We start from the raw sequence: 12,266 nt of genomic DNA on the forward strand, positions 1-12,266 counted from the left end.
TGAGAGGCGTTTGTTTGCTACCTCAAGGTTCACTGACATGCAGGCTGTAGAGCTGCCTGTGTGGGAGTTGAGTGGTGGGACGTGACCACTCTATTGTTTAGCGTGTGTGGGTGGCTGCAGGAGTGAGAGCAGGATGACCAATGTACAATGAGTATATGGCGATGTTGCATGAACGCCAAACATGGCAATTATAAAACCAGCATTCAGGGTGCTACTTTTTTAGTTTCATTTACATAGCAGGTACGTCACAATTCTCGCACTAGTCATTCGATACCAGACAGCAGAAAAGTGAGTATTTTTGTAATGCTGCCTGGTATGCGAGAAGTGGGTGTACTATTTATTTGTCTTGGCACAAGATGTGTATGCATCTAGTCTGCCTCAGTGTTCTGTCCTGAGCTGATGGAGTGATGGTTCCCTCTATCTCCTCCCTCAGTTCCATTGCATCAACACAACAGCTGCCGGAGTTGCAGCCGCAGCTGGCTTTACAGAAATCTGTCTCCAATCTCCAGAAGACCACACCGGTAGCCAGTCAGGAGGTGGGTTTGGCCTCTCTCTAGTTTTTATCTTCTACAGCTTGCGGTTTCACATTGTATTGTTTTTTTTATTGGAATTGTTTTTCATGTTAAATAAAATTCCTTTCTACAGAGCACAAACACAAGTGGACCAAAGCAATGGGCCCATCTAAATGGAAAGGCCGTAGAACTAGATGGTGAGTTGGAATGGGAAACCCAACTGCTTAAAATCACTGTCTACGGTCAACTTTGATGGATTCGCTATCAGACCTCTGACATGGGCCAATTTACTGCATCTCTCCTCCACACCTCAATGATTCTCCAGCAGCCCTGTTTTATTTTTTACTTATCTGACTGACAGCTGTACCACTTGTTTCCATGGCAATGGCAGGTTTAAGGGCCTCAAACCGACTGCAGCCCTTCTCTCACGAGGAATTTCCAACGCTGAAGGCTGCTGGGGAACAGGACAAGGCTGGCAAGGAAAGAAGCACCTTCGATCCGTCGTATGGGCCCGGACCAAGCCTCCGCCCCCAGAGTGAGTCCAGTGAACAATGGCTGTGGCGGCACAAAAATTGACAGAAGTTCAAAATTGGCCCAAAAGTTATGAATAGTTTTAAGCCTCACAGCATAGTTGCTAATAATCTGACAAGTGCCATGGGAAAATATAGTGCACATACTTTAAAACTGAATATGCTGCAATTTCACCACTTAACTCTTATGCCACGGCCTTGTTTCCTCAAATCCATGTTCCTCTTGTCTCTCCAGATGTGACAAGTTGGAGGGAGGGTGGTGGGAGGAACCTCGTGCCCTCATCCCTGCCGGCTGGCCTGCCTTCAGAGACCGAGGGCAAGGCCAGCGGCGTGGCTGAGACTGGGAGCTCCCCCCCTCCTCTTCCCCCCTCTGCCTCCTCTATTCTCTCTGCCCCCATGGTCAGTCCCACCACTGCCACTATTGTCAGTGCCGCTCCAGCCCCGGAGCCCAAGGAGATCTCTCTGCGCCCCGCCCAGCCCCTCCGCAGGCCCGCCCCCCCTGCCCTGAGCCATCACCACCCTACCACCACCTACCATGACATGCTGCCTGCCTTTGTATGTTGTGCAGTACTACTCTCCATTTATTTTCACTTTATGACACCATAATGCAAGATTCTGTTCTGACTGTAGGCTTTTTGGCCATTGGTTTTCAGATGTGCCCCAAAGAGACTTGTGATGCTCCCGGCACCGCTGAACACACTGGCCCTGTCACTGTGGTCGCCCCAGTCCGCTTTGACAACAGGCCCACCTTCAGGCAGCCCTACCCCAATAACAACCAAGAGCCTGTGAAGTAAGTAGTCACCTGCATATGCCCCTGTCTGGAAGTGTGAGCAATGCTCAGTTAAAATGATCATGAACGATTTAAAAAAGATAATACAAATGCTGGGAATTATTTATTTTACTTAGCAAAAAAAATAAATGCAGACCCCTCACCTCCCCATGTTCCTATTCTCCTTGTAGTGGCGAGGTAGGGAGAGGAGAAAACCGCTTCATCCGCGGGCCCCTGCGCAACCCCTCCTCCCGACCCATCCGTCGACCTGGCGACAGACCCCCTCGTCCGGCAATCATCAACCCAGATGACCTGAAGGATCTGGATGAGCTGGACAACGACTGTGAAGATGGCTGGGCAGGTGGGGGGGGTTACTGTTATTATCGTCATCATACAAAGACTGAAACAACATACATCTCAGGCAATATTTCTGTACATGTGCCCCAACGGAACTAGTTTGACCTTAATTAAAATGTTGCTCCCTTGCTGTTCCAGGTATCCATGAAGAAGTCGATTACGGCGAGAAACTCAAGTTCAGTGACGATGAGGAGGAGCATGCCGCTGGTGAAAAGAACAAGATGTGGTGAGATTACCCCCACCCCCTTTGTGTTTGTGACTAAATTTAATATTGTCGGTGCAATTTATGTGATTTTAAGCACAGTGACCTTGTAGCAGTGACTGATGGTGAGCTTTTCTGTGCCCATCTCTGATCCAGGGCTGAATGGGAGAACCAACGTCGTGAGCGCCAGTTGTCCCTGAGCTCAGGAGAGGGGGCATACCCCCAGGAGGGCCCTGAGGAGGAGGCTTACCTGGCCTTCCAGGAGCAGATGGCCCACAGGAACACCAATGGCAGGTTCCCCCCTGGAGAAGCACAGGTAAGATCATACCGGGGTCCACTATGCCTCAGACTGCTACCTTGCCTGGTCCCCCTAGCCTCTTCAATACCACTGATCTCTGACTTTTTGAGTTGAAAGCAATATGGCAGGAACCCGTTCAATCATTTCACCTATCACTGCTCATAAAATAGAGGGGACCAGGGAAAGGAAGGCAATATAAAGTTTTGAGACAATGGACGAGAGAGATTGACTTTTTGTTATGTTACAGCCTTATTTTAAAATTGATTAAATACAAATTTTTCGTCATCAATACCATATAATGACAATTTTTGCAAATGTATTTAAAGTAAAAAACAGATACCATATTTACATAAGTATTCAGACCCTTTGCTATGAGACTTGAAATAGAGATCAGGTGCATACTGTTTCCATTGATCATCCTTGAGATGTTTATACATCTGTTAAATACCAGTCCACCTCTGGTAAATTAAATTGATTGGACATGATTTGGAAAGGCACACACCTGTCTATGTAAGGTCCCACAGTTGACAGTGCATGTCAGAGCAAAAACCAATTCGTGAGGTCGAAGGAATTCTCTGTAGAGCTCCGAGAAAGGATTGTCAAGGCACAGATTTGGGGAATTGTACCAAAACATTTCTGCAGCATTGAAGGTCCCCAAGAACACAGTGGCCTCCATCATTCTCAAATGGAAGAAGTTTGGAACCACCAAGATTCTTCCTAGAGCTGGCGTCTCGGCTAAACTGAGCAATCGGGGAGAAGGGCCTTTGTCAGAGAGGTGACCAAGAACCCGATGGTCACTCTGGTAGAGCTCCGGAGTTCCTCTGTGGAGATGAGGTGAACCTTCCAGAAGGACACCACTCCCTATAGCACTCCATCAATCAGGCCTTTATGGTAGAGTCCAGAGTGTAGCCACTCCTCAGTAAAAAGGCACATGACAGCCCGCTTGGAGTTTGCCAAAAGGTACCTAAATACTCTCAGACCATGAGAAACAAGATTCTGGTCTGATGAAGCCAAGATTGAACTCTTTGGCCTGAATGCCAAGCGTCACATCTGGAGGAAACCTGACACCATCCCTACTGTGAAGCATATAGGGGATGTTTTCAGCTGCAGGGACTGGGACACTAGTCATGATTGAGGGAAAGATGAATGGCGCAAAGTACAGAGGGATCCTTGATGAAAACCTGCTCCAGAGCGCCCCAAAGTACTGATTAAAGGGTCTGAATACTTTTGTAAATGCGATTTATAATAGTTGCAAAAAATTATAACCTGTTTTTTCTTTGTCAAAATGGGGTATTATGTGTAGATGAACAATTTAATCAATTTTAGAAGGCTTTAACGTAGCAAAATGTGCAAAGTCCGAGGTGTCTGAATATTTTCCAAATGCGCCATATATACTGTACACCTGTAGCTCAGAGAAGACTAGTCATGAGTCCATTGAGCACAGAACCCAAATCATGGAGAGTCCTTCCCATGGTAACACCTCTGTGCCGTCTACAGGCACAGCAGAAGAGCTCCGGGCCGGGCATGGCCCACCAGGGTGAGCCCCTGGAAGACCAGGAGGAGCGCCAGGTCCCAGCCCGGGCCAAGTTTGTTTCCCCTGAGCTCTCAGAGGCTGTGGAGAGAGCTCGCCGACGCAGGGAGGAGGAGGAGAGACGTGCCCGTGAGGAAAGACTGGCCGCATGCGCCGAGAAGCTCAAGAGGCTAGACGAGAAGTTTGGGAAGATGGAGAGGCAGTTGTCAAGATCTGAGGAGGAAGCAAAGGACGGGGAGAGCAAGGAGACAGCACTGTCCCCTGGAAGAGAGAGCAAAAACCACCCAGAGAGCTGGCAGTACGGCACGAAAGGTAACACCAAACTGCTATTACTGTTTGTTTAATAAACATTTATCCAGGTTGGTCAGTTGAGAAAATACTAATTTGCAATTGCAACAATGGCCTTCTCAGTCGTGTGTGTGTGTGTGTATACTTATTGTTGAAATGGAGCATTTTACTGAATGGTTTACAGAGGTAGTTATGTAAAAGTAGGATTATATCCCGCTCCCTCTCCTCTCCTGTCTCAGATGCTGAGTGTCCCTTGGAGCACTCCCCCAGACAGCAGGACTACAGGGACAAGGCCACCTCGGGCTTCGCCCCCTACCGCAGCGAGGACGATGCCGGGGCCGAATCCAACTCGCCTCTCCCGCCCCGCTTCCAAAAGCAGCAGCAGGTGAGCCGCCCAGCCGATGCAACAGCCCGTTCCCTCAAGCCCCTAATCCCCCTCCCTAATTCCTGCCTGGATTAGCGCCCAGCGGCACTAGAAAGGCCCGTCAGAGTTCACATGAGCAGCTGTTTTCCGTAGCGACCGTCACCACCTTCTTGACTGGAAAGAGGAGGGTATTATGAACGGTGTGCTTGTCTCATTTCCTATTTAGTTCAGTGGTGGATACGTAGCAATAGGATACACAACAAAACAGGAATAAAAGACCCACTCACTGCTTATAGTACAGTTCCAAGAGGTCTTTAACTGCAGCTAGTCACTTTTTATTTTATTTATGTGAGGTGAATAATTGTACCAGTGTTTATACTAAATGAGTTTCTGCTCTGTGTCCCTCCCACTCTCAGGAGCAAGTGTATAAGATGCAGCACTGGCAGCAGCAGTCTGGTCACCCCGCCCCCTCCGGCTCCAGCCACCCCCAGAGGGGCTACTACCCCCCACACGTGCTGGGCTTTGACCCCCGCTGGATGATGATGCCCCCCTTCATGGACCCCCGCATGGCCCAGGGCCGTTCCCCTGTGGACTACTACCCTAACGCTGTCCACTCTTCAGGTTAGACCTGAGAATATAGTCTTGTTGTACTAAAGCAGGGTTTCCCAACCCTCTCCTTAGCCCCCCCCCCAGACGTTTCACATGTTTTTTTAAACTGTCACACCTGATTAAATTAGTCAACTAATCGTCAAACCTTTGACTAATTGAATCAAGTGTGCCAGTTTAGGATTAAAACAAAAATGTGAAAAGTTTGGCGCGTCTTGCGGAGAGGGTTGGGAAACCCTGTACTGAAGGGAATGGTAAGGGGATCCCTTTTAAAAGGATCTACTATCTTTTTAGTGTGACATCATTATCGAACTTTATAGACTGATTATAGATTCCTAAACAATCCTGTATCCGTATCATCTCTTACTATTAAAAAAAAACATTTTTTGTGTAGGAATGATGAAACCGCTGATGCAGCCAGACCACCTGAACAGCCCAGGGTCCACCTCTGATGAGGGCTGCCATCCCAGCATGCATCAAGAGAGGAGGGCCCCCTCCACTGAGCCCTACCCCGTGTGGAACCAAGATGGCTACCCCCCTCGCAGTTTCACCCCACCCTACCAGAGACAGCACGAGAGTTCAGACAGGAGCCAGCCAGACGACCGGATTGACAGGACCTGCTCCCAGCAGGACTTGTATGAAGAGAGGAGAAACGAGTGCCTAGACAACCCCTCTCACGACCTCTCCCATCCGGCCTACCACCAGAGCAGAGGCCCCGACAGGGACCACCACTCGCACAACCAAAGCCTGCTCTCCACAGCCCTAAGCCGGCCCCAGCAGCAGAATGCAGACGGCGACTACGCCAAACAGGAGCCCAAAGATGGGCACCTGAAGGACAGCACTGACCACCGCGACGAAGTCTTCGACACCTCCAAGGAAAAGGGCTTTGACTCAGACTTCTGGAGGCGAGATGGAGGCCAGAAGAAGGAAGGTGGTGTTGGTGTTCAGAACCAGTGGTTTTCTCCTGGCTCCACCACCTCCGCCAGCAGTGTAAGCCAGCCATCTGAGAGCAGCGGTAGGACCCTGACCCGCAGGACCGGCCCCATTAAGAAGCCTGTGCTCAAGGCCCTCAAAATGGAAGACAAGGAGAACGAGAAGCCCAAAGTGGAGCCCGGGGAGAAGGTAGTCCCTTACCGCCTGGAGAAAGAGGTGCTCACCAACGTATATGACCTGAAGAAAGACAACCAGCCCCTAGTAAGTAACAGACGCTCGGCCTCACCTGCTATTGAGAAGCAGCTAGAAGGGAAGCAACACCAACCACCAGCCCCTGCTAAAGTAGAGCAGCCATCCAGTCCCCATATTGAGGATTCGCCCAAGGAGAGCAGCTTGGAAAGCGGAAAGAGCCAGCCCTCTAGAGACGACCAGGAGAGCAGGGAGCCTGCCGCACCACGACGCAACAACTGGATCTTCGTTGATGAGGAGCAGGCCTTTGCCGGAGCCAGGGGGACGGGTAGAGGTCGAAGCCGTGGCGGCTTCAGGGAGTTCAGCTCCAGAGGAGACCGCGGTAGCCTGGGAGGCCGAGGCGGAGAGAACCCCAGAGGAAGCTACAACAATAACAGCAGGGAAGCCGTTGGAGCCCAGAGACCAGGCAGAGGCAGAGGACTGCCCAGGGACTTTGTCAAGGTGGAAGACCTGCAGAGGGGGAAGCCGAGGAGGCGCAACGTCAGCGAGACTCTGAGCGAGACCTCTGAGTACGAGGAGCTGCCCAAGCGGCGGCGCCAGAAGGGCACTGAAAACGGAGAGGGTGGCAGCTACCCAGAGCAGGGAGAGACCAGGAAGGCTGACCGAGACTCGTGGAGGTCGAACAAGGTGTACACTGAAGACCAGGCGGCTAGCGACGCCCGAGACGACAAAGCCAAGGCCAGCAGCAGGGGGTTCAGCGGCCGCTCTCTGCCTCCCAGACTCGACACTGGCAGGGGTTACAACACCGGCCGGGGGTTCAACAACAGCTTCAGAGACACCACCTGGAGGGGCCGGGGGACACAGTTCGGCAGCGGCGGTGGGCCCATGCAGGAGAACGGCTATGGCCCGGGCACCGAAACCTTCTCCAGAAGACCACCACCTGCAGAGCGCGAGCCGCTCAAATACACCCCCAAATTTACCGGCTCTACCGGTTCCTTCATGGAGAATGGCACAGAGGACCGTGGCTTGGAGGGAGAGTACTACATAGACAACGACAACCCTGGACAACAGCAGTTGAGAAGACGGCGGCCGCCACGCCAGGACAAGCCCCCGCGCTTCCGCCGACTACGTCAAGAGAGGGAGCCCGGCAGCGGCCAGTGGACCAGTGACGAGTATATCAACGGATCGGACGGATTCGCCAACCCCTGGCCGGGTCGCTCCAAGGAGGGAGGTAGAGAAGACGGCTGGCCCAGTGGCCACTACTCCGGAGGAGGAGGGAGGTCCGGTGGTCAGCATGGCCAGGCTGAGGACTGGGAGACTGGCTCGGAGAACAGCGACTTCAACGACTGGAGGGAGAAGCGAGGTGGAGGGCAGCAGCAGCAAGCCCACAGTGGAGATGTGCACTCAGACTCTGGCCACGGGGAGCTTGGCTCTGTGGAGAAGAGGGAGCTGGCCAAGAGAAGCTTCTCCAGCCAGCGCCCCCTGGTGGACCGGCAGAACAGGAAGGGAGAGCCGGCCCTACTGGAAGGGAACAAGATGACACGTTCCTCAGAGAACCCCAACACACTGCCCTCCTGCAACAGGAAAGACGGCTGGCAGAACGGAGGGGCCTCCAACCATAGGAGGTGAATACTGTGCTAACTTTGGCTTACGCTAACTTGGTGCGAGAATGTTCAACAAAACTGTGGATATATATTTTTTTTTTTCTTGACTTGTTTCTTAACATCCTCATGGCATCATGATACTGTAGCTTTTGAAAGCAACAACCTTTAATGGGAACACCTGACTCATGGATTGTCTCTCCCTTTCTGCAGGAATAAAGAGGATTCAGGCCTAGTCTACTGTGTCGAGCAGTCTGAGGAGGGCCACCAGCCCAACGAACCCTCAGGGAAGAAGCTGGACAAGGAGCTGAAGACTCGGTCTGTGAAGGGAGACCTGGCCGAACCATTGTCTCAGTACGACCTCAACAGCTACCACAGTGAGTGTCAGGCTCCAATCTCATAGTAAAGCATGGCTCAAATGTAACCAGGGTTCTCAAACTTGTGGCCCATGGACCAGATGCGGCCCACAGACTGATTTAATGTGCTCCATGGTTGTCTTTTTGTAAATTGTATTTTCATATTTCCTATTACAGTGTGTTGTAATGGCATAAGTGTTTGTCTTCCAGTTGAGGGGGATGCTGGGGGTTCCAGTCCAGATGGGTTCCAGGACCTGTCTAAGAAACAGCAGCGTCGTCATCCACAGGAAGACGACAGGAGGAGGAAGGAACATGGAGCTCCGGTAAGTTGACAGAACATTCAAATACTTCTGAAATAATGGGCACAAAGGCTTTGGGTGTCTCGAGAATAGACCCTGTATTGAGTAAAATCTAAATTTCAAATGGATTATTGCAAGCAGCAATACTTTAAATGTTTGTTCAGAAATATCTTAATTGTATATGTTAACTATAGTTGTACATGACTTATTTTATCATTATTTAGCTAGGCAAGTCAGTTAAGAACAAATTCTTATTTTCTATGACCGCCTTGGAACAAATTCTTATTTTCTATGACCGCCTTGGAACAGTGCCTTGTTCGGGGGCAGAACGACAGATTTTTACCTTGTCAGCTCAGGGATTCGATCTTGCAACCTTTCGGTTACTAGTCCAACGCTCTAACCACTAGGCTACCTGCCGCCACTTGAGTAGCTATGTTGTACTTCATCTATGAAAAAATGTCTTCCTCTACCTCACACTGCAGGTGCTGGTGAAGAACAGACCGATCACCTCCAAGATGCCCCCACGGTTTGCCAAGAAGCAGGGTGGCATGACCATGGATCAGCAAGAGGAGGGCCTATCTGCCAACAACCTGGGCACTGAGATCTGGGAGACTAACAGCTCCGGTAGGAGTAGGAGCAACACCCCAGTGCTCACAACTCATCTTCCACCCCATCTGATAACTGAGAGTAACTCACTCTGTTGCCCATACTCTGCTTTTCTTTCCAGATGACCATTGTGTTGTCAACTGTGTTAAAGAGAATCTTTGACTCCAGTGGTTCTTACATTATTTTCATACCCTTTAGCTCTGTCAGTCCAGTCATCTGGAGGAGACTCGTGGACCAAGCAGGTGTCTTATACAGGCAGTGAGCCCAACTCTGAGGACTCTGACGCGGGGCCTGAGCAGAGCAAGGAGCAGCACAAGCCCGGCCCCATCGGCAACGAGCGCTCACTCAAGCACCGCAAGGGCTCGGAGGGTCTGGAGGGCGGGCCCATTACGCCCGTCAACGGCGTGAACCTCCACTCGGAGACGGTGCTGCCTGTGCCGCCCATAGAGTTTGGCGTTAGTGCCAAGGACTCTGACTTCAGCCTGCCGCCCAGGTCCACCCCAGTTTCTGTGTCCAACCCTGTCACCAAGCTACAGGTCACCCTTGCCAGCAACGTGAGTACAAATACACTGAGTACTACCAGATTTCCATTACCTCATGATTATAGGGTGGGGTATTGAAAGGAATCCTTGAAATTGCTTCACCTTGAAGTGGCTTGATTAAATAAATATAAATTGCATGAAAAATGGACAAAAGATGTAATTGACTTGTTGTGTTAACTTCTGTCTGTGTGTGGATGACCCAGGCCATCCCCATGCTGCGTAGAGACCACCTGCAGCCTGGCATCAACCTCAACCCCATCTCTTTCCCCAGCGCTGACCTCACACTCAAGGTACACCACCCCCACCACACTACCTTTCACTTTCCACAAATCAGACCTCTCTTAACATTAGTCGTATTAGAGATTTAATTCTCAATAACCTACCTGGCTAAATGTCAGATCAGATAAACGTTAGTAAACTCCAAAATGTTTTTTTTTGGTGTACTTTCACTAAACAGTTGCCTCCCTACGTCCCCTCTTTCTCAGATGGAGTCAGCCCGTAAGGCGTGGGAGAACTCCCAGTCTCTCCCCGAGCAGGGCTCTCCTGGTGGGGTTGCCGCTGGTGCCCAGCCCCCCTGCACGGTAGGCTCCTCCAGTGGGGTCAGCTACAGCTCCTTTGGAGGGGTGCCCATGCCCGTGGCCTCTGTGGCGCCTTCCATGTCCATGCAGGGTAAAGGGACATTCAGACACATTAACAGACATTATTGGTATATTTAGCCAAGGACTATGCATTGTATGAAATCTACATATGTGTTATTATTACAACTTTTGAAATGACATAATTGTATTTCTCTCTCTGTAGGTAACCATATCCCCCCGCTGTATCTGGACGGCCATGTTTTTCCCAGCCAGCCTCGTCTGGTGCCCCCAACCATGACCCAGCAGCAGAGCTACCAACAGGTACTTCACTCACAAGTATAGGGTCTTACAGGATTTTATTCCATTTTTCTTTTTAATAAAAAACGCATTTATTGGGGGTTTTCTTTTTGGCAATAATCAACAAAACTACACTCTGTGCAGCAGAACACCAACTAATATTATAATTCACTCCTTCCTATGTGTGCATGCAGGCAGCTGCCCAGCAGATCCCCATCTCCTTGCACACCTCTCTGCAGGCCCAGGCACAGCTTGGTCTCCGGGGGGGCCTGCCTGTCTCACAGTCCCAGGAGATGTTCAACTCCATTCCCTCCTTCAGGTCCCAGGTATACATGCACCCCAATCTGTCCCAGCCCAGCCCCATGGTGCTGTCAGGTGGTGGCCCCCTCAAGGGGCCCTACTCGGCCTTCCCGGGCATGCAGCCGTCGGATATGGTCAAGCCCCAGTCTGGCTCCCACTACCAGCCAATGAATGGCAGCCAGGCCATGGTCTACGACGGCCAGATGAACCAGGGCCCTGGCATGGGCTCCTCCCAGCTCATGGACTCCCAGCTCATCCAGGTAAGGGGAGCCACTCTGTGGCACACTTGTGTTAGTTTGAAGGAAAACAGTTTGGCTTTTAATGGAAACATACTCTCATAATTCAATGTTTCAAAGTCCGATGCATTGATCATCCCTCTCTCTCTCCAGGTGACCATGCCCTTGCCGGGCTCCCAGCTGCGTTATGGCTCTGCCCAGCAGCACCTCATCCTGCCCCAGTCCATCCAGCTCCAGCAGGGCCAGAACCTCTCCGTGGGAGCTGCCCGCAGAATGCTCCCCCCTGGCTCCCAGCCCCCAGTCATGACCGGCAGCAGAGAGGTGAGAGCCAGAGACCCACCAAGTGTCCCTTCCAACAATGATACAGCCCAACTACCTTGATTGGTCAATTTTAGGTTGGATTTGGAAACATTTCATGTATAAACAGAAAAAATGCACATTGAATTAAGTGAAACCCATCCCTTTGAAATAAAGGGGAAAGTTCACCTAAATCACAATTACTTGAATGTTTTCGCAGAATTTCCCAATCTCTACTGGTCCGTATACTACTTACAAGGTAAGGAAAAACGAATGAGTGAATTTGTCATTTGGGTGAACTATGACTAATGCCACAACATTTCATAGATTGCATTGAGATGTCCTTACATGTACATTTAACGGGGATGTTTGTTTGGTTTGTTTGTTTATCCTCTAGACCTCCCAGATGGAAATGAAAGGTTTCCAGTTCTCTGACAAGCCCAATCACTCCCAGGGCATGCCCGGAGGATACAACAGGTGAGCTGGAACAGCTAAATGTCAACCGGAAGCTGTTAGACCGCAACACGTCTACTCTTAGTTTGTATCCTTATAAACACGTGTTCATGTTATTGTAA

General features: G+C 50.6%; 1 protein-coding gene across 7 annotated transcripts in view; it reads left to right on the forward strand.

Moving 5' to 3' along the window:
• Positions 1-12,266, forward strand: part of LOC106563257 (protein PRRC2B) — a 42,946-nt gene that overhangs the window by 22,745 nt on the left and 7,935 nt on the right. For 6 of the 7 annotated variants that reach the window (XM_014128677.2, XM_014128674.2, XM_014128679.2 and 3 more), the window contains exons 4-26: positions 434-536; positions 646-709; positions 904-1,047; positions 1,278-1,597; positions 1,696-1,832; positions 2,003-2,172; positions 2,307-2,394; positions 2,527-2,686; positions 4,166-4,511; positions 4,727-4,872; positions 5,268-5,472; positions 5,852-8,204; positions 8,394-8,557; positions 8,747-8,859; positions 9,318-9,522; positions 9,640-9,995; positions 10,187-10,273; positions 10,469-10,652; positions 10,785-10,882; positions 11,053-11,418; positions 11,548-11,715; positions 11,912-11,950; positions 12,089-12,168. In XM_014128677.2, coding sequence (XP_013984152.2) covers positions 434-536; positions 646-709; positions 904-1,047; positions 1,278-1,597; positions 1,696-1,832; positions 2,003-2,172; positions 2,307-2,394; positions 2,527-2,686; positions 4,166-4,511; positions 4,727-4,872; positions 5,268-5,472; positions 5,852-8,204; positions 8,394-8,557; positions 8,747-8,859; positions 9,318-9,522; positions 9,640-9,995; positions 10,187-10,273; positions 10,469-10,652; positions 10,785-10,882; positions 11,053-11,418; positions 11,548-11,715; positions 11,912-11,950; positions 12,089-12,168 — 6,096 coding nt within the window. The remainder of the gene's footprint in view (positions 1-433; positions 537-645; positions 710-903; positions 1,048-1,277; positions 1,598-1,695; positions 1,833-2,002; positions 2,173-2,306; positions 2,395-2,526; positions 2,687-4,165; positions 4,512-4,726; positions 4,873-5,267; positions 5,473-5,851; positions 8,205-8,393; positions 8,558-8,746; positions 8,860-9,317; positions 9,523-9,639; positions 9,996-10,186; positions 10,274-10,468; positions 10,653-10,784; positions 10,883-11,052; positions 11,419-11,547; positions 11,716-11,911; positions 11,951-12,088; positions 12,169-12,266) is intronic. The other variant, XM_014128678.2, reaches the window with a different exon arrangement.

The sequence above is a fragment of the Salmo salar genome, chromosome ssa11 (assembly GCF_905237065.1).
Source record: "Salmo salar chromosome ssa11, Ssal_v3.1, whole genome shotgun sequence".
NCBI lineage: Eukaryota > Metazoa > Chordata > Actinopteri > Salmoniformes > Salmonidae > Salmo > Salmo salar.